Source organism: Cornus florida, unplaced genomic scaffold, assembly GCF_030987335.1.
Source record: "Cornus florida cultivar Cherokee Brave unplaced genomic scaffold, ASM3098733v1 CherokeeBrave_3.0.0_Hap2_Chr09, whole genome shotgun sequence".
NCBI classification, from domain to species: Eukaryota; Viridiplantae; Streptophyta; class Magnoliopsida; order Cornales; family Cornaceae; genus Cornus; species Cornus florida.
Genome location: NW_026775579.1, coordinates 32,680,662 through 32,703,364, shown reverse-complemented (window position 1 = coordinate 32,703,364; position 22,703 = coordinate 32,680,662). Strand labels below are relative to the sequence as shown.

At 36.7% G+C, this 22,703-nt stretch overlaps 1 protein-coding gene across 1 annotated transcript; it reads left to right on the top strand.

Moving 5' to 3' along the window:
• The first annotated feature begins 1,841 nt into the window (after window positions 1-1,841).
• LOC132273649 (uncharacterized) lies at window positions 1,842-21,484 on the top strand. The gene is made up of 5 exons (XM_059774633.1): window positions 1,842-2,166; window positions 7,955-8,093; window positions 8,464-8,495; window positions 20,469-20,555; window positions 20,906-21,484. The coding sequence occupies exons 1-5, from the start codon at window positions 1,846-1,848 to the stop codon at window positions 21,038-21,040; spliced, it is 714 nt and encodes a 237-aa protein (XP_059630616.1). The 5' UTR covers window positions 1,842-1,845; the 3' UTR covers window positions 21,041-21,484.
• The last annotated feature ends 1,219 nt before the right edge of the window (window positions 21,485-22,703 follow it).

The following is a 22,703-nucleotide window of genomic DNA, read 5'->3' as shown; positions in this document are numbered from 1 at the left end:
TACTACGTAGTATGAAATGAATAGGGATCATCCCAAGAGATTGAACACGTGTTGGAATCAATTTAAACTTTAATGCTTATGAGATTGTAAAGAGAGTTGGTTTGGTTTGATTAAACTACAATTGAACTTAAAAACATTCAAATAATTAAACTAAAATGATTAGGGTGAAAGAAATATGAGAGGAGTCTTAAGGCATTAGAATCACCACTAAGCTCATTCACTAAACCACAAGTCTTCATCTAATTGGGGAAAAATCATGTTATAATCCAAATGTGTGCTACCAATTACAACAATAAGCATGCATATCAAATTCAAGAATGAATTGTCTACTTAATAACAAGTAAACTAGGATGTAGCACAACTCATCAAGTATAAGTATATACCATCCAATTAATCCACAATTGTAGCACACATCAATATAGAGAATCAGATAACTTGCAACAATAAGCGTGGATTATCAAATTCAAGCATGCATTGTTTACTTATCTAGGAATTTAAATGCAATTACACTATAATTAAACTAAGACAATGAAATTATGACAATTAAGCTAAAGATGTAGTACAACCCATTGAGCATAAACAGAACCCATCATATTAATCAACAAGTGTATCAAATGAAATCCATGCATAGCTATCACTATTTCCTTAATCAACCACACATAGATATGCAATTAATCATAGAAAAACTAGTGTAGAGATATAATCCTCAACTAATTACACATAAACATGTAACCAATCTAGAGAATTAATAGGAAGCATTCAACCATAGAAATCATGTGAAAAACCAAGATTCATATATTTACAAGGCTATAGCATTCATTACAACAATAAATTCCCCAAAAAGACTAAGACTAGAGTTTAGAGAACAAGTCTAAGGCTCATCCAAGCCCTAAGATGGTGTTTAGCCACTCATGTAAGAGGTGGATGTAATCATGGAACCCTCAAGGGCAATCTCCAAGCATAGCTCCATCTTCTTCCTCTTGGTAGAAACCCTAGAGATCTTGATGTTCTTGCCTCTTTTCTTCACAAAACCCTAATTCTGGAGAGAGAATTTCTAATATCTAAAAGTAATCCAATGTAAAATGAGCTCACCCTTTACAAAGTGGTTCATTTCCCCGTTTATACAAGCTCATTGGAGTACTAAACAAGTCAGAATTGAGCCCCAAAATGAATTAATCTCGCAGCCATGTGGTAGGTGAAAATCGGGCGAACGCGGGAATAAAACAGCTCACTGCCAAGCAATCTGCAATCGATCGCCGATTCTGTAATCGATCGTGGTTGACGTGGCAGTTTTATCTTGACAACTGGCAGCCTTATCTGCTGACGTGGTGCTGATGTGGCATTGCGAACGATTGCAAATTTCTACGATCGATTGTGACTTTGAGCGAACGATGATGTGGCAGCCTTATCCCTTGCTGATGTGGCAACCTCATCCCTTGCTAATGTGGTTGCGTTTGATGATGTGACCTGTGATCGATCGTGGAATTCTGCGATCGATCGCAGGTCCCCTTTTGGCAATTTTTGTGACTTTTTTTCGGATTTTCTGCTAAACTTTTGCTCGACCCCAAAAAGGCTTTAATAAACTGTTTTTAGCCCGTTTAAAATTTATTGACCTGAAATAAATAAAAATACAAATTAGAACTAAAACGGAAAAGAAAGATTGATGAAAGGATTAAAATACTCTAACTTAGGTGCTAAAATGTGCAATATTTAAGCACTTATCACTGTAGAATGTGAAAATAGGTTTTGTCTATTCTATGTCAAAATGGGGGCAAAACAACGACAACGTTTTTGGAAGACCTAAATTCGAGTGCCCTTGTAGTACTCGTTTATGAATTATGAATTATGAATTATGAATATTATTCACGCACATCATTCACAATTTCACACACGTTAGAAGTAACGAAAATGAAATTGACATGGAAAAACAAGAACAAAAGCAACAAGCGGTCTCTGGCCACTGTATCTCTCTACCCAAATCTCCCTTTCGACCAAAACGAAGATCGCGACAAGGACGGACGACACAGAGCTGATGATACACAACTAAGGGAGGAAGTTGGTAAAAACGACGACGTTCACAAAACCCTAGCATCTGATTCTGGTGACGATGATGAGACCACCCAGCTCGCTGAAGCATTTCAAGCCCAAGGAAACAAGCTCGCTGAGGTAATTTCAAATCCTGGTTTGCCTTCTTACCAAAGAAGTGCTTCTATATTTCAACAACAACAAATATTACTATTGCTTGCATGTTCTTCAACTTTTTTTTTGGCTTGAACTCTGTATGTGAATGCATAAAATTGAGTGAATTGAAAGTGGGTATTTACGAAAATCCTTTATTTTATTATGAGAGTGGATTGATATTTGATTATTTGATTGTTTGTATATTGGGTATTGTGAAGGTGACTGATTTATTTATATCTTGTATATCTCAGCAGGTCAGATAATACATAGAATGCCATATATGCTTGAGCATTATCTTTATATATTTTAATTTGCTCTAGACCCATTGTGACCACTGGAGTATTGATATAGTGGTAATTCTGAAATATTTGCTTGAAAAGTTTGTGAATGGAATGAATCGATTTAGTGATGACATTCGTCTGAATAATGATAATTTTTAAGATAATACGATTGTATAAAATTGTTTGAGAATCTGGCATTATGGGTAAATTGTGTTTTGACCAGAGAAATTCCATCTATAAATTCAGTAACTGGATAACTCGGACTCCCATTTTGTCCATACGGGAACTGAACCCCCAACCTTTCACTTTGGAGTAGAAGAGATACCCTTGGGCTACAACACATTCTATTAACTTAATCTGATGTCGAAATATGACAAATTGTAAAAAATTAATAGATATTTTAAGGTTGTAAGTGGGTGTATTATCACAATGACTTGTCATAGATTTGTGGGTGTAGTCGATAGATTTGTGGGTTGAGTGATGGATATACATCCTATAACATACAAACTGGTATATCAGAATTAAGACTTTCAAGGACTTGTCAGTAATTAGGTATTTTAGTGTTCTTTTACTTTTTCCTTTTTTTGGTTCATTAATATAAATATGCATAATTGGATTTACATTTTCAGTTCTTTATTTTATTTTATATTTTTTTTCTGGAGGCCATATACTTAATATAGCAATTAATTATCGATAGAATAACACATCAATCAAGGCTTACTGTTTTTGTGAAAAATTCCTGTTTCGATGTATTTATTCTAAAATGAACTTTGTGCATTCAAAGCATCATTTTCATGAATCAAAACATGTATGCATTGTACCCTAAAATGAGATTGCATGATTATGAACCCTAATTGGTGATTTAGTTATTCACGAGGTGATTTGATCTTTTTGCCCTTTGATGTATCTTCAAATTTTGATTCTGCTCTTGACATAGGTACCACCACAAACTAACTATTGAAAATCTAATTAAAAGTAAAAATAAAAATACAAACTCCGGCTTTTGTTACAAAATTTGTCGAGGCTAAGTTCTAATCCTAACAGGCTCCTTTAACTTTTAGCTAATTATTTCTTTCCATTAAAAATACATATGTTTCCATTTCACAAACTCTAATGTTTGCATTAGAAATGAACTTTAGCTCTCTGTACTTCAGGTTCAAAGTTTAATCACCTAGTTAGGAATGAAGGTGCCGTGTCCGTGTCGTACACTCCATGGACTCTCCTAGATATGTGTCCGACACTTCATGGACATGTCTGTTAGTTAAAAATCAATTTTATTATTTCAGACACTTGGTCAACACATCTCCGATACTTGGTCGACGCATCTCCGACACTTGGTCAATACATTCCGGCCACTTGACCAACGCATCCTACACTCTTCAACTTATATAAAACAAACACATGACAGTACATGAAACACCATTATGAACATATATCAAAGTGTTCGACCTCTAAAGGAACAAAAACATTACTGTAATGACAATACAGGCTCGTAACATCATATATAATGTAATATATATTTTTTGATATTCGAATAGAGTTGTCTTCTAACTTATTACTTTAAAAATTTTATACTAAAATTACATTTTTTTTTTTGATGAACTTATCAAAAAAAAATGTAACTTTAGTATAAAATTTTTAAAGTAATATGATTGTCTCACTCAATAAATATGTAAATGAAAATTTATATTTATATTAGTTGTGTCCACGCAGTGTCTGCCCTAATTTTTTAGAATTGACGTGTCAGCGTATTCGTATTATATTGTGTCTGTGTCCATATAGGTGCTTTTTAGGTTAGGAACAACCTAGCAAAATCCAAAAATCGAAGAGAATGCCTATGAGCACTTGAATTATCTTGCCGCTTGCGCTTGAGTAAACAATGGTTTGCCCATCAAATTATATTATGGCATCCCACCAAGCAAAGTATGCAACCTTTAATGGAGCAGCTGAGCCTGAAAGTCCCTTGATTTTTGGATTGTGTTCCTTCACATGTCAAAGAATCTTTTGGATGTCTCCCTTTGACCTTCTTCTTCAAACAATCAATCACTCAATAAATTCTTCCTATAAAACTATTGAAGGAATCTTGATTCCAATAATTAGAAGGGTCTTTTAGTTCAGGCTTGACCTCACATTGAATGATCCAACCAGCTCAAATAATTTGTTATAAAGAGATATGCGATTTGAAAGTTTTAGAAATTATACCTTAGAAAGGTTTACTAAAGTAAACGTTAAATAGCTACTTCTACACTAAATTTCATGCCAAATAACAACTCTACTGCTGTCTAACACTAAAATCAAATCCCTTAATAAACTTATGGATCTCTTTAACGTAATGCTCTATGTTAAATGTGGGTAATGACATAATTCTGGTGCAACTGCAAATTAGGTCCTTAAAAACTTGCTGATCTCTTTTCTGTAAAGTTAATTAAAGCTCATAAGTTGAATTTGGGATAAATTATCTTAATTTTAATGTAATGCTCGTGAGCTAACTTGAAAAGGAGTTGACTCTATATCTAATATAAGAGCCCAACTTCTTCCGAGTTTATTGAGATTATGGAATTTTCAACCTTTTTATTTTTTTTTATTTTTTATTTATTTTATTTTTTATTATCTCCAACCTAAGCCATTCAACTTAATTTTTGTCAACACAAAATATAAACAAGGATATTGGAAAAATAAAATACTCTCTAGGATGGAATATTTTATTTTATAAAGAAGGTTTTTCATGAAGTTGTAAACCTTTTCGAGTATTTATGTAGTAGTACCAAAAACCTGATATCTAGCCTTGACTTAGTTCATTTTGTGGGATGGCAGTGTATTATGGCTAAGGGAGAGGGTTACCCAGTTGCCTAGTCCATATATTGGGAGGGCAAAAAAAAAGAATAAAACAAGGCTTCAGACATTGTCATTGGCTTCCACTTCAGACTCAGAGCCAATTTTGAAATCATGAGAGGTAGTCCACAACAGCTTCAGATATTTTAGGTTAATTTATGTTATGTTTTTTTGCTCAACTTGAATTTTTGGGTCAACACGATTAGACCTTATTCCCATTGAAATCAGACAATTCGTCAATGTTTCAACTGAAATTATGGCCCATAATAGAATAATATCTCCATGGAGTTTTTGTAACTAGTCTCAATTATTGGGATAAGCGAGATTTTTTCTATTGTGTGTCAATTCTTGTGCAAAGGAGGTGGAATTAAATTGTGGATTTTTTAAAATCAGATCAGCAGCTTTTATTAGATCCAACACTCACCGAACATATAGTTGCCTTCAATACCGTGCTATGGTTAGCAATTTATGGATTCTTGAATCCAAACCAAAACATTTATTCAAGTTTTACAAATTTTAGGGTAAAATGCTCCGACACCCCCAGGTTTGCCTTTATTGCTCACAGATTAAAACAGTGAAGAAAGGGCCTTAAACTTCCCCTCAATTTTGGTTGACTTCACTCTGACACCCCTTTCTGTTAGTTGACCGCCACCCATGTCAAAAGTCAGCTAATTTAAAAAATAAAATGCCTACCCTTCTTATATGCAAATTGTCCAAATAAGCCTTTGTCTCTCAGCTAAGACTTGACCAGCACCACCGCCTCTCCTTCCTTAGAGACTGTCCTCCTTTCTGTTCTCTCTTACGTCCACCACCACTACTACCACCTGTTTATGCTGTCGAGCTCGTCGTGGCAACCGGAGCCACTAGAGAAAGTGAAGCACCAATTTTCACTCTCTTTTAGATGAAAGCACCACAACCATTTCCCTTGACCTCCATGACTGAAACCTTTCTGGTTGTGTCATGTACCAATTAAAGTTCCAAACTTTAACCATATAAATCAAAACCCAGATACACAATTTCATTGCATATGTATATTTTGCCAAGTATATACCTCTTTGATGGGTTGTTTTGGGGTTTGATTCCATAGCTGAACAGATCTAAGCCAATCCAATTTTATGGATAATTTGTCATTATTTTGTTGATTATTTTGTTGAAATCCGCATTGCTTTTGACATTGGTGTTAGAAATTGAAGATATTTTAGGGCATAATATGAAATCAAGACCCATTTATTTCAAATCGGCATTGGTTTAGAAATTGAACACCATTTCTTGATTTAGAAATCATGACCCATATATGATGATGAAACTGGTGTTCAATTCTTAACATGGGTGTTAGAAATCAATGGGTCTTTATTTCAATCCGACTTCATCAGAATCAGTGATGAAATCGGACCAATATATGGTGATTCAGTGATTAAATCTTGACTTTGGTGACGAATCGGTTGATGAAATCTTGACATTGGTGTTCAATTCTTGATTTAGAATCGGTGTTCAATTTCTAACACTGATTTCATCATGTAGCAAACCCGACTAATCAGTTTATGTACTCTAATATCGGCATGAATCAAGACCCATTTTTCTACCTTTGTATACTGCAACTAATTGTTTCAAGAATTGGAGTAAACAATCAAGACTCCAGTCACTCGTTTATCCAAAACCAAATAAGGTAGAAACATTACTATCTGAATAGTTTGAGGATGACCAACTCTTATCTTGAAAGGAAAAGGTTCAGATTAGATGGTAGCAGTGATAGTTCTTTAGGTGGTGGGAAATGATGGAGTTGCTATATGATGAATCAGGGCTTGGAATGGCTCGTGGGATGAGAAACTCTGTTCAACCATGGTTAGGAAAGAGAGATTCTAGAGAGTGTTATATGGTATATTTGAGGAAGGAGGTGGCTGGTGGAGATGAAAATAGGTGTAAGTGGTTGCACCGTACTTGTATATATGTGTGTATTAATAGAGAGTGTTATAGGGTATATTTGAGGAAGGAGGTGGCTGATGGAGATGAAAATAGGCATGCAAATTATTTCAATTGCATATTGAAATGGCAGAGAAGGAAATGCTTAAATAAAGAGGGGTAGAATAGTAAAATCACTTTTTGTGTCAAAATATAAACTTTTGTTCAGAGTAATTTTTGCCCAACTTTAATTTGTAAGCAATAAAGGCAAACCTTAGGGGGTGTAAGAGCATTTACCCTAAATTTTATTAATTTGTACTTTAGTAATACTATAGTCACTTTTAAAGTGAACTTGATTTGTGGAAATTTATAAAACAATTTATCTCCATGGGGTCAAGGCTTCGTGTTTGATGGCCATTGCTTGACTCGGAACATGCCAGGTCTGGGAGGTGCTCCTTTTGCAAGTACACCACCATAATTCGTCTTATATGTCTGCATAATTTGTTGCCACTCTCTCTAGTTCTTGTTTGCATCCTTTGCATTTCCTTAGTTCTTTATCTGTTGCGACCTTGACTTTTTAGGTGTCTAAGAAGCACTTGATTAGGCGAAAAGGCAAAGTGGTTGACACTATAGAGGGAGATATTCCCAAGTGTTAGAAACTTCTGTATTTGCAGTATAAAATTATTTGCAAAAATGCAGTATTTCCACCTATCCATTATATATATTGTAATGTCCGTGATTGGTTGGTTTCTTTCTTGAAGGAGGGGAAGTTCCATGAAGCACTTGGCAAGTGGGAAGCGGCTCTTATTTTGATGCCAGAAAGAGCAGTTATACATGAGCAAAAGGCTCAAGTTTTACTTGAAATTGGGGAAGCATGGAATGCTTTGAAGGCGGCAACTCGTATGTCCCTATTCTTATGTCATCTTCCTTTATATTATAAATTTTTTTACTGTTAACTTCTCACTCATGTTCTCATGTTGAATATTTATAATTGTTGGTGACGCAAAGATTTGTTCTTTAGCCCATCATTTCAATATTTTGGTCTTTTGAGATCTCCTTGAAGCCTGTCCCTTGAGAAAAATTTAACTCCCTTTTTATGTACATAATTTTCATAAATTATTCCAGACTTCCCATGCTTCTTGTACTTCTTTTTACCTATTTATTATGTTATTGTGGTTTTCAATTTGATTGTTTTGTAAGACCATTATTTTTTCAAAACTTTAATGTACTGCCTTGATACTTCTGCTTATGGTTTGTACTAATATGGCAGGAGCTACCGAATTGGAGCCATCATGGGCTGAGGTTTGTTAAAACTTCACTCTTTTGGTTCAGCTTTTTACTCTTATTTATACATCGAATGCTATGCTCTGATCTACTTGTATCTCTGTTAGTTTCGTATGATAATAATAATATATTATTATTATTATTATTAAATTTTATTTTTCATTGGCAAGAAACACACTCACACACCCACTTTTGCCCCTATGGGGACTTGAACTCTTGACCTTCTACTTTGGAAGGCGAGGAAGTACCATCAGGCTACAAAGCCCTTGGTTATTATTATTATTACTGTTCTTGTTGTTGTTGTTGTTTTGTTTTTTAATAAGTATCTCCGTTGCTTTATTATTTATTTAACTATCTATGTATTGAAGAATTTGATACTTTACCCATGCTTAATACTCCACAATGTTAAGCCTGGCTGTTAGTTCACATACATTTTTTAGCATATAAATATTGAATGGTTCTGAATTTTGCAGTGCATGATTAGAAAGACTTACCTCTTGACGAACTGTTTCGTGCCTCTTGGTTGTAGTCAACTTTTGTTTAGAGTGGTTTCCAGTTAAGACTTGAGACTTGTAGAAAGTTGAGTCAAAGGAAGTTTGGACCATATGAATCCTTAAGAAATTGCCATAAATGTATATCTTACGATTCTTACTGACCTTTAAGAGGATGTATCAGCTTCCCATGTCTTTTATGTTTCCGATCTATTTCGATTTCATGGAGATTCGCCTGCTGCAGTGGATGTCCACTCTTTACTATTTGCTGAGACAGTGAGACTCTTAGAATACTATATTGAGGACATCACGGGCATGAGGACCATCTAAATGTGCATTGGACCACCTTCTTTGACTTAGGTTTGGCACTTTGGTGGTAGTTAGTCAAAGTTTTTATCGGAGTTACTTAATGATTTAAAAGGTTATATTGGACTTTAAAATTAACCTGAAAACAGCGGATGATTGCATCGGTTTGTGCTTTTATACACTAGTCCAACTAGCTACTTGATTACTCTGGAGTTAAATATCAGAACGAAGTTGCACCGGTGGACTTTTATTTGCACAAGTCTTAACTTTTTCCAGAATGGACTTCCAGCCATTGAACTTTCACTTACACCAATCCAACTTTATCTAGTTACCACTTGCATTGGTCTAAATTATTAATAAATTAGGGCTGCAAATGAGCTGAGCCATTTGCGAGCTACTCGGGCTTGGCTCGAATTGAGCACGGTTCGTGTTCGTTTGTCTACTAAACGAACCAAGTTCAAACAAAATTACTGGGCTCGTTTATTAAACGAGCCAAGCTCAAACACTACTCCGCTCAGTCCGTTTGTTCGTAAACACGTTCGTGAACAAGCTCGCTCGTTTTAAGATCGTGAACAATTATATATGTAACATATATATGCGTAAAATATATAATACAATTTCAGGTTTTTATGTCACTTACTAGGTCTTTTAACTATTTAATTTATTTTAAGCCCAAGCCCAATTAGTGAACCCAACCAAATATGCTTATATTATTTTCTCTTCAAAATAAAACTAGCCCAAGCCCATTCATTATGATCTCTTTCCAAGTTCCAAACCCTAAAATTACTTTCGGTTCTCTAGATTCTCAACAACCCTACCCACACCACACTCCCTTCCCCCAACCAACCGGAGATCGCAGGAATGGAACCCGAATCGATCGGCAAAATCTACCAAGCTAGTGCCCTCTCTCTTTCCTTCTCTCATATGGTCTAACTTTCCCTATTGTCACAGGCTGTCCTCTTCACTTTTCTGTTCTCAATCATTCTCTCTCTCTCTCTCTCTCTCTCTCTCTCTCAGATGGTCTCACTTGAGTCACTTCCCTGCACTCTTCACTTCTCTCTTCTCAATAGTGTATTGGCATCAATGATCGATTTTGGAGAGCAAAATAGGGAAGATCGTTATTAGAGTCAGGATTTGGGTATAGGCTATTGCTACACACACAGATTCATATATGCATATATTGGTATGAATAAACGAGCAGCTGAGCCGAGCTGGGGCTCGCTCGAACACAGCCGAGACGGGCTCAATCATAGGCACTTAGAGCTTGATCGAGTTCGAGCCGAGCTCGACCAGTACTACAGTTGTGATGAGCTGAGCCCGAGCACCCCAAAGCTCAGCTCGGCTCGTTTGCAGCCCTATAATAATAATCCATACTTATCAAAAAAAATATAATTAATAATCCAGATTCCTCAAGGATTTGATTCCAACCTAGGAAGCACGGACACTCCAAAATGGGCGAAGAATCCGTGTCCGACATGTGTCGGACACGGACACGGACACGCGTCGGACACGCCAAAAAACGTGACGTGTTGGACACGGACACGCATTGGACACGCCCCGACACGTGTCGGACACGCTAAAAAACGTGTCTGGAATTTTTTATTTTATTTTCGGACACGGACACGGCACGGACACTTCTGGAAATATATATTTTTTTGAATGTTGATATGTTCTTTTTTTGTTTTTGTTTTGTACTACCCTTTTGGTATTGTAAATGGTAAAAGTCTTAGGTCAAATGATGGATGGGAATAGATTATAGTACACTGTCTTGGTTTTTGTATCTTTTTTGGAGACTAGCCTTTAGGTTTTTATAAATGTTAAGTGCTAACAGTAAAGTCTTGAATGTCATGAGTTTTAATAGTCCTTTTTGTCTATGCTTTTCTATTTGGAGTAAAGTTGCAATGATGATTAAATGATACTAGTTATTAGGCTAATGTCTTGTTTTTTATTTGGTTTTATAACTCTTCAACATTGTTCTTTTATAGTTTATTAATTATGAGTTATGATTTGTGTTTTTTTTTTTCATTGTGAGGTTGATGAAAAACAATAATACTAAGTAATTTTTAAAGTACTACATCATATATATATATATATATATACTATTTGCCGTGTCCGTGTCCTAATTTTTTTGGATTTGCCATGTCGCCGTGTCGGTGTCGTGTCGTATCCGTGTCCGTGCTTCTTAGATTCCAACAAAGGCCTTTGACAACTATAACTAATAATCAATAAAACAAACGCCTTCTGGGTTATTTTGAAAGTGGAAAAATAGCATAATAGATGCAGTACATCTAGGTACTCCAAATTTCCTTGTTTTCCATAAGATTGAGAGATTTCTTCTTTCTTAAGTAGGAATTCATTAGATATCCTTCACATATAATTGTGATTAACTTGATAGCATGGAACTTTTTGGTGTTTAATGAATATCATCCGCTTAACTTGGAGTTGAAGATGGAGAAAATTGGATCACTTAAAAGAGTGCAGATTGTTCATGGAGTCAGTGGCTCGTTCATGAGATTGTGGAAGTGATTCAAGCAGAAAACTAGTTGTTAGTGTTATGACCCGCCCCAACCTATGTAAATATTGTCTGCTTTGCACACTCTTCTCTCAGTTCTCACGGTTTTCCTCAAAACGTGTCTACAGTTAAGGAGTGTCTACACATATAAATGCCAAGAACTTCTCCTCCCAAGCGATGTGGGATGTCGCAATTTGCCCCTCTTGGGACCAATGTTCTTGCTAGCCTGACCTGCATGGACTTGTGCACGCCCCCTCATTTCCGACATACCAACTTTAATGGGTCGCTTGCCTTCCGACGCAAAAGCTCAAGCTGTTGAGTAGTGTTGCATACTCACCCGTATATACTGTAACGACCTGAAAATTGGGGGCTATCACAAAACATGATTCGGAAACCGTTCGAATAAATTATCAACAATCGTCCAATATAAAAACCCATAGTCCATTCATTGTCCCAAATATACTTAAATAACCTCAAACACACTTCCGTTGCGCTACTCTAATAATTACCAACTTAAACACATCACAATCATCTACAAAACAAAATCTGCACTGCAATTAGTTAAAAATTCGTAGAAAATTCATTTATTCGTGGCAAAGGGTACTTGTTCTTCTTTGTGACTCGGTTGAGTTTCCGATAGTCAATGCACAAACGTAAAGAGCCGTCATGCTTTTTGGCGAAGAGCACTGGAGCACCCCATGGTGACACACTATGCCGGATAAATCCTTTGTCCAATAACTCTTGAAGTTGTTTCTTAAGTTCACGTTACTCAGGTGGTGCCATACGACAAGGAGAGGTAGAGATTGGTGCGGTGCCAGGATACAACTCAATAGAAAAATCAACTTCCCTTTTTGGCGGTAATCCTGGCAGCTCGGCTGGAAAAACGTCTTCATAGTCACTCAGTACCGGAGTAGGGACAACATGTGTAAAAGGACTTGGCTTCCCACATATGGAAGCAAGAAAACCCACAAAATTACAGCTTTCCCCTTTTAATGTGAACAGTTTGGAGGGGGAAATAGGTGAAATGTAATGCATATCTCCTTGAAAGCAAAGAACGCTCCCATCATCCACTTGAAATGTCACTCTTGTGATAAAAATCTACAATGGCTTGATGAGAAGACAACCAATCCATTCCAAGGATAATATCAAACTCCGACATGTCAAGTAAAACCAAATCAGTTTCCATGGAGCAACTCGCTATCGAAAGGATACAAGATTTACAAGCTTTAGTGATTATGGTAGACTCTCCCATGGGAAAAACTAGAGGAAGAAAGAAGTCTAAAGGAATAGATTCTAACCCCAATGATGCAGCAAATGATGCAGAAATAAAAGAATAAGATGATCCCGTATCAAAAAGAATGCGAGCCCATGTATGAAAAACCATAATCTTACCTTCAACCACAGCATTGCTGACTTGTCCTTCAGTTTCAGTAGGTGTGATGCAAAACACATGGCCTTGAGGCCTTGGGCTCTGGTCAAACTCCTTCCTCTTGTAGGGCAGGCGGGGCTGATTTGTGGTTGCCACAGATTTAGGACTGTCTTGTCCCAAACTTTGTTGTTGCCTTTGAGACTCATGAGATTGATTAGAAGTTCGGAACTGATTTTGATCGCCTCTTGAAGCTGATTGCAAGGATGGACAATTACGTTTGAAATGTCCCCGCTTACCACAATGGAAGCAGTCACTAGTACCTCGGTTGTAGTTGTTTTGTGTGCCATTTCCACTTGCAATTGGGTCACTCTTGCTCCTATTATTAGAAGGTTGATGATGCTGAGTTTGCTGACCCCAATACTTCGCCTGCCTCTTCTGATTTTCATTATCTTCATATGTCACCCGTAGTGCGCTATCAACAATCTTGGTATACTCCCATAAACCCAGGGCCACTACCTTCTCTCGTATGGAACACCTCAATCACCTCTCAAACTTGCTAGCTTTCATCTCCTCAGTTGCTATCAAACATTGTCCGAAATGGCTCAATTATGAGAATTTGATTTTGTATTGCGAAACTGTCATATCTCGCTGGGAGAGGTTGATGAACTCTTGTAGCTTGGACTCACGAACAACCTGCCTAAAGTATTGGGCATAAAAATGCTCCTCGAAAACTTGCCATGTCATAGTTCCCACGCCGTGCCTTGCTTTTGTCCCACCAATGATCAGCCTCATCAAAAAGTAGCGAAGATGCCATACACACCTTGAATTCTTCTGGCATACCAACTGTTTCAAATAACTTCTGGACTTTCTTGATCCATCTTTCAGCATCACACACGTCATGGCTAGTGTTCCCATAGAAATTTGGAGGATCCAGCTTTTGAAACTTTGAGAGGAATTCCATCTTTCTTTCTGCAACAGTTGGCTCCCTAGGTTGGTTGGGAATTGGAATTATTTGGATTGGCCGTTCCATAACAGCTGGGAGTCCTCGGAGTGCTAGCAACACCCCGTCAAGTCCTTCTTCATTCATGAGCTAAGAGCTAGAGGCCCTAGCAGCTGGCTTTGGCGTCCTTAGCTATCAAACACAACTTAAGTAACTAGTTAGTTAAACAAAATGGTGTACACATATTTATAGAACAAGCATATGTGCAAGCTTCAAAATATTCAATTAATCAAGTTGCAATTCCGTTTAGCAAGCAAGCACATAAGTGGCAAAGTAAGGTTCATGTGTCACCTAACAAATTCAAATTTAATTTAATTCACATTTCACAGCATGTTGTCACAAAATGTCAATTACCCCTTAGGAACTACAGCCTAGGCTCTGATACCAAAATTGTCACACCCCAAAACCATAGGGCGCGATTTATAAGGTTAAAACGAAAAAATGGAACAGCAGTGCTCAACTTAAGAAAATTCTGCGCAGCAGTTACTAAAAAAATCATAGAAAATTCAATTATTATCGAAATGAAGCAAACTAAAATTATTTAGAAACTAGACTCATATTACAATGTGACTGAGACACTTCCGGATGCTGGAAAAACACCAATGAAAACAGTTTTTGGAAGGATGAAGGCTTTCACAACTTGTTTTAAATTGGAACCAAGTGCAAAACTTTGGCCTGCTTAGTCTTTTAGAAAGCCAATAAAAATTTGGGGCCTTAGAGCAACTCCAATGGGCTGCTATTTTCAAAATATAGCATGTGGGTTTAAAATGGGCTCTCCAATGGCATGCCAACTGGGCTGCCAAAATATAACTTTGCTAAATGTTGTGTCAAATATAACACAACATATAGCTATTGCCAAATCTGCTATTGCTCTCTTCCTTCTCTCTTCTCTCTCGCATGGGCTGCCAATTTGGTGTTGTGCTTGTGTATATATATATATGTCAGTTGTGCTAGTATATATATATATATATATATGTTAGTGTTGTGTGTATATATATGTATATGTCTGTTGTGTGTGTATATATATATGTGTGTATATATATGTCTGTTGTGCTTGTATATATATATAGATGTCAGTGTTTTTATTTATTTATTTTTAATAAGGCAAATAAGCTAAATAAAATACAAACAAATGGTTGTTGAAAATTGTAGTTGGGAATGGTAGTTGAAAAATAATGGTTGTTGTGTAAAAAAATAGCATTTTGGATGAAATGCACCATTGGAGTAGAATTGCTAAAATATAGCATATTGACATTGTAGCTCATCTCAAAATATAGATTTGGCATGCAAAAATGGCATTTTGCATTGGAGTTGGTCTTAACCTTTAGAAACTAGACACATGAAATAATAAAACTGGAAATTTTCGTAATTTATTGATGTTGGGAAGTCCGTCAAATTCTTTTCTCAAACTCAGTTTCCAAACTGTGACCAGAAACCAAACAGCAGATAATATAAGATTTTTTAAAAAGTATCCACCAATTGAAAAATTGTAAAATTTTTGTGAGAGACTTTATACACAGAGGGGAACGTATGGTAAAAATTTCACAGCGTTTGAAGCACTACAGCCTCTGATTAAAATTCCGAGGCTGATTCAAATTCGTTTCCAAGCAAGAGCTAGGGGAATTTTAATCAGAGGCTGTAGTGATTCAAACGCTCTGAAATTTTTACCATATGTTCCCCTCTGTGTATAAAGTCTCACAAAAATTTTACAATTTTTCGATTGGTGGATATTTTTTAAAAAATCTTATATTATCTGCTGTTTGGTTTCTGGTCACAGTTTGGAAACTGAATTTGAGAAAAGAATTTGACGGACTTCCCGACATCAATAAATTACGAAAATTTCCAGTTTTATTATTTCAGGTGTCTAGTTTCTAAAGGTGAAGACCCCAAATTTTTATTTGCTTTCTAAAAGACTAACCAGGCCAAAGTTTTGCACTTGGTTCCAATTTAACACAAGTTGTGAGAGCCTTCTTCCTTCCAATAACTGTTTTTATTGGTGTTTTTCTAGTATCTGAAAGTGGCTCGGTCACATTGTAATCTGAGTGTAGTTTCTAAAAAATCTTAGTTTGCTTCATTTCAATAATAATTGAATTTTCTATAATTTTTTGAGTAACCGCTGCGCAGAATTTTCTTAAGTTGAGCATTGCTGTTCCATTTTTTTGTTTTAACCTTATAAATCGCGCCCTATGGTTTTGGGGTGTGACATATACCTATTCTCTTTCCCATCCGGATAAAATGTGGGACAAGACTCCTTTAACATTCTCCCTCACACGAACTCGCACGTCCTTGTTGTGGTCGGACCCTGCCTACCTGGCCTTGATCGGGCACCTCCTGAGTGGGTTCTCCTGGCGGACGATTAGCGTGACATCGGATCAAGGGTTGGATCTGGCTCTGATACCAATTGTCACAACCCGTCCTAACCCGTGTATATATTGTTCTCTTTTCACACTTTCCTCTCGGTACTCACGTTTTTCCTCAAAACGCATCTACACAATTAAGAGGTGTCCACATATAGACGCCTAGCGGGGAGAGGTTCCTGACATTTGTATGCGTGGACACTCTTTAACTATGTACATACGTTTTGAGGAAAGCCGTGAGCACTGAAAGGAGAGTGTGCAAAGCGGACAATATTTAAGTTAGGGCTGGTTGTGACAAATGGTATCAATTAAAACAAGCCATAAGCGAGCTTGTTCACGAACGTGTTTATGGACAAATGAGCCAAGCAGAGTAGTGTTTGAGCTTGGCTCGTTTAATAAACGAGCCCAGTAATTTTGTTTGAGCTCGGTTCAGTTAGTAGACAAACGAACACGAACCGAGCTCAATTCGAGCCGAGCTCGAGTAGTTCGCGAATGGCTCGGCTCATTTGCAGCCCTAGCCGGGGGGGTGGGGGGTTGGGGTAGAGAATTTCCTGGCATTTATATGTGTAGACACCCTTTAACTATGTAGACGTGTTTTGAGGAAAATTATGAGCACCAAGAAGAGAGAGTGCAAAGTGAACAATATCTACACGGGTTGGGGTGGGTTGTGACAATTAGTCTAAGATTGTTATTAACCAGGTCGTGGATATGAGCATAAGTATGAGTCAGTGTTCGTGTAATTTTTTCTTCGACAAAGTTGATTTCTTTGCTCCGGACTACAATCTTGTGGTTTTTACTGGCTGAGGTTTTCTACTCACACCTATATTACATGGACTCTTCAAAAGTATATTAATTATCCAATGTTGCGCGTAAGACACTTGAACATGGGTATGGCATATGTCCAACAAATATTGGTTGGATATACACCTAAAAAGCATATCCAATAATCTAATTCTATTATATTATTACTCTTCTTCAAAACAAGTGAAATACGTTTGTTGAACAATATGATATATAAAAATATTATTTTACGCTAAAAAATAAAATAATTTACATATTTAGGAGTGTTTTTGTTTCCTGTTTGGGTATTTGACACATCCAACACTTGGACACATACCCGCAACCAGCACTAGGATACAAAATAAGTGGAATACCTATGTTCAACATTATAAAACATAAAAACATTATTTTACTCAAAAAGAATATTAAATATTATGTATGCCCTTGAGATTTGATACATCTGATGATTGGACGCATACCTGCGCCCAATGCATGTACCCAAGTACATGTGATGTAACGGAGCAAGAAATTCTTCAAAGGTATCAATCAGAGCAAAAGAGTTACTCGTTGATCCTACCCTCTAGAAGATTGGCTTTTTCTCCCACCTCAGATGTACCACCAAAGACACAAGGGAACCGTCTGTCAATTGCTCTCCAGCTAGCAAGAACATGTCATGCTACCTTGGATATCACCTGGTGATCCCTAATCAGAGCAAGGAAAAGGGCCCACATAACTCTCCAGCAACCAAGGAATGTAGAAACAAATGACTCACTCTCTTAATCGCTCTTCTACATACAGCACCGGTTAATGTTGGACCACTGTTATGAATGCTGGATTACTGAACTAATTATTAAAGGCTTGATTAATAAGTTCTTATTCTCTAGAGAGAGAGAGAGAGAGAGAGAGTAACTGCAATCCTTGACAAGCACCATGCTCATTATAAAATCTCTAATTCCTATTTTTGTCCAAGGTATGTTTCTTGAATTTGCTGCAGTCCTTGTTGTTTAGCATCTTTAGTGCTTAACTGGTACTTGAAACCCAATATTGTTGGTATATTCTTAAGCCATGGTCACAGGCATCCACCTCGGGGTTCGGGCAGTGATCTCCTCAAGGTGCAGACTTTGAAAATTCCAGGTGGAGGATTCTATGAAGCTTTGTGGCGGCTCTCAATTAAGATCTCACATTGTAACATCTTTTAACCCAACAAATAAAACAATGGTCTAGGTTGGGGGTTAGAATAGATTGAGAAGGACATGGAAATGAATAACCTGAGTGTGGACCAAAGTAATTTCTGGCATTTTGAGGATAAGAGTTTGTTAATCTACTGGGATTCAGATTAAGTTGGCCCATTTGAACTGCAGTGGAAAAGGTAGTCTAATTGGGCTCTAGGTATTAAAATTAGGTTTTTTTCAATCAGCTGTCTAGATTGGATAGGAATTGCATAGATTGGTGAACATAGTATCTTATGTGTTTTTACTCCTCTGTTAGTTTAGGTGTGGTGAGGTGTAATAATTGGTCTCTAAGTATTAAAATAGGTTTTGTGAATCAGTAGTCTAGACTGGATTGGATGGATTGGTGAACATGGTATCTTATGTGTTTTTCTTCTTCTGTTACTTTAGGTGTGGTATGGTATAAGAGAAAAATCAAGAGTGAAAGAAAAATTACTTGGCACAAAGATAGCAGTGAGGCTTGTTTAACGGTTCACTCTGTGTGTTGTGGAAGTGAAATTAATAGGTATTATGGAGTGACGAAGGATTGTTTACAGCAGCCTAAATTATTCCTTCATGACAGTCATGTAATGGCTAAAGTCTCTGCTATAATGGTTGAAGATGAAAGTGAGATGTTAGAAGCTAATTCAAAGGGCTTGTAATGGGAGGTGTTGCTGCCACATGGATGCTGGTAGGTTTAAAGAGGGGAAGAAGTCCTCGGAATAGTGACCTAGTGAGACTTGATATAGAGATAAGTGAAATCTGGAATTTGAGAGGGATATCTGATCAAGTTTATTGAATTCAGTAAGCTTGACTTCAGTAAGTGTTGAATAGTATTTAATTTCTCAATCAATGTGACTTGCTATGAGTTTCAAAACCAATTGATCAAGATGTTGATGCTGTAGTTTGTTTTAGTTGTCAACTTGGTATGAATATCTTTGGACTGTAACATGCCGTTGTCGGTGTGCAACATTTGAAAAAAATCCAACTTAAAAAAAGAGGTAGTGTAGTTGCCAATTGCTTTATTTCAAAACTGAATATTTCTCTTTGTTTGGTAATGCAGCTAATATCAAAATTTATCTTTTTTGGTAATGCAGCTATTACAAAAATTTCTCTTTGTTTGGTGATTGGATCATTCTGGAGTTGTCTAACTGCTGATTTTAATTGATAAACCCCATTTACTTTTTAAGGGATGTGGTTTATTCTTTTCTTTCCCAGATCTACCAATCCCATATGACATTGTTATGTTAGTGTGCTACCTTTTCCTTTGTCAAATTCATCCTTTGGTAGAGATGATTTGATCATCAGAAATTCCAATGCTGTTAATGTACCTAGCCTCAAGGCTAGATTTGGTTTCTAATATACTTTTCAAATATGTTTATTCTTTGCTTCAATTATTCTTTAAGGGGAATCATTCTCTTGTTGCATCATCCTGGATTGTATGTTATCTCCAATTTTTAACCAACACAATTGTTTTCAAGAAAAACCATTCATCAGTTAACTTTTAATGCATGTATAGTCTCCAATCACCTACAAAGAAAATACAGTCCCTCCTATCAGTAGTTGCTGTATATTTGAGTCTGTTTCTAGAACTTGAACCTCGGTTTGATTGGCATGAGTGGCTAACTCAAGGACAATGAGAGTCCGTCCAATGATGTATTAGACAATCATTTAGCCATTTCATTTTATATATGATCTACTTCATGTAGTATAAGTTTCATTAGCAATTTTGATGAACTTTGGCATTGTTTGATAAAACTGAAAATTAACCACCAAAATATTAAGAGCTTAAAATTAAGTGCTAAAATTTCAAGTACTAATTGTAAATTGACAACTTTTTGATACTTGTTTGAATTTTAAGTCTTCAGTGATAAGTGAAGTACTTCATTAGGCTTATGTTAAAACTTGAGAGTGGTTTTATGTTCCTTACAGGAGTGGATATTTTTTATTTTTTAATTTTTTTTTCAGGCCTGGATCACCCTTGGTAGAGCACAGTTAAACTTTGGTGAGCCTGATAGAGCTATTGAAAGTTTTGACAGAGCATTAGCTATCAAGGTATGGTTTCAGAGGCATGGCATGGTGGCACTGTAACTGAGAGAATGGTGTGATACTGAACACTTGTCAATGAATAGGAGATTGCCTGGCCGAAAGAAATGATCATATGAATTGGACATTCGTTTTTCAAGATTCTTATGGCTTCACTTGAGCATTAGATAGGCCAACCATTTAATACATGATCATGCTAAAATTTCATTTGATTGTACCTTTAGTGGAATCAATAGCCTCCAGAAACCCAATCCTGCTCTCCAACTTATGAGTACACCTGGTGGAGGTGCTTGCTTAATTCAGGGTTTGATTATATAAATTCTACTTCACACACCTAATTAGTTTACTGTTGCTTGCAGCCTGATTCTATAGAGGCACGGGATGACAGGAAAACTGCAGTACATCTTGTGAAGAGGCGAAAGCATCTTCATTCGTCTGGTTTGAGTGATACTACAAATCGTTATGCAGTTGGGGACACGAATGAAAGCTCCTGAAGCTATGTGCAAGCCAACCGTAAACTAGTCGCCCGTGAATGTATATGTTCCTTTCGGCTGGCGATGGGAGGAACTGAGTAATCTTCAGAGTACTGCCTTCTTGAAAGCGAAAGAGCATTAAGCTGTAGGTTGTAGGGATTTGCCACTGTTACTAAGTTTACATCTTTGTGACATATAACACAGAGAGAGAGAGAGAGAGAGAGAGAGAGAGAGAATGGGTAACTAGAAACATTCTCATGCCCAAAAATGACTTGCTTGTTTGCTGTATATGAGATTCTACTGTAGTTACTAGCTAAATGGGTTTAATTTTGTATCACGAGACTTAAAAGTCAGTTCCTGAAATGTTGCTGGTGGATATAAGTAAATGAATAAAGCCAAAAAAGGAAGTTATAAACTAGAGCTTGTGCTTCTAAAAAGTTGTTCTATTATTACTCTTTTTTGTCCTGGGTAGTTATTTTAATTGGTAACCTTCAATGGAAGTTCATGGTAGTTTTGTTGTTCTGTACCCATTTTTGTTTCTTTTTGTAGGTCCTTGTCTGTGTTTCTTTAGGGCTTGAATATCCAACATCCTGAACTGTTTTTCTTTTACTTGGTTTGTGATACTGTTTTGTCAAATATGGGATTCAGATCTTTCTGAAAGTTCATGCACTTTGCTATTCCTGTTCTCATAGCTTGACTTATGCTTCTTTCGGTAGGAAAGAAAAAATTTGAATGGAAGGAAGAGAAAAAGGGATAGATGAGATATCTGTAGGGAATAAATTTCGCCTTTCCTTTTGTTCGGTTAGATTGAAGAGAAGATAATAAGCTCATAATTAACTTATTTGTTTGCATGTGTGAGCATTTGCCCCAAGCGCACCCACACCCACCCCCAAAACACACACACGCACAACACGGAGGCGTTGGGATAGTTCATAGATGTAATATTTATTACCTCAAAAGTCGCAACAGACGCTTAAGAAAAGCATACTTGGTACATCCAGAAAATCTAGACTATCCAACAGACTCTACTAACAATTTGTTATTAACCACACAATGACCAACAAAGCACTCTTTGAATGTTGACAACAATCCTACATAAAAACTGTTGCCAACTTTATTAGACAGTAGACCACTGGCTCGAGCACAAAGCACCATCTTCTTCAACATGGGGTATGATTAGGTCAATTAGCCATGACCTCCGGTGTTGCCCTTGCAGAGGAGAAAATCAGCCACTTTCTTCAAAACTCTACGCAACACACTTCCTCTTTGGTTATTCTTTTCCATTTCGTTTCGAAACAGAATTGAAAGATATTGAAAGCACAAATACTTGGGTCCGCCTGAAGGGCGATCATTTTATTTATATACTGGGTTCCTTCATGGATTCAACAAAGTAAATTGTAGATGTAAATCCTCGAAATTACGGAAATTTCGTGTTGTTTACGCATCCCCTGATGAAGTTGCTTCCAGTTTTTAACTTTGCCTATACGGTGGCTTGAACCTTCAAAGAATTCACCTGGAAGTTGTGTGATTTTGTTAGTAAAGTAATTCAATAATCAAGTAGAAAATTGGAAAATGAAAAGTTGATGAATTTGATTTCAAACACCTTTGTCTGTGTGATTTTGTGTGTTGAGAATATGTTGGGGAAGTTTTGCTTCATATATACCATTAATAAAAGAATTTGATT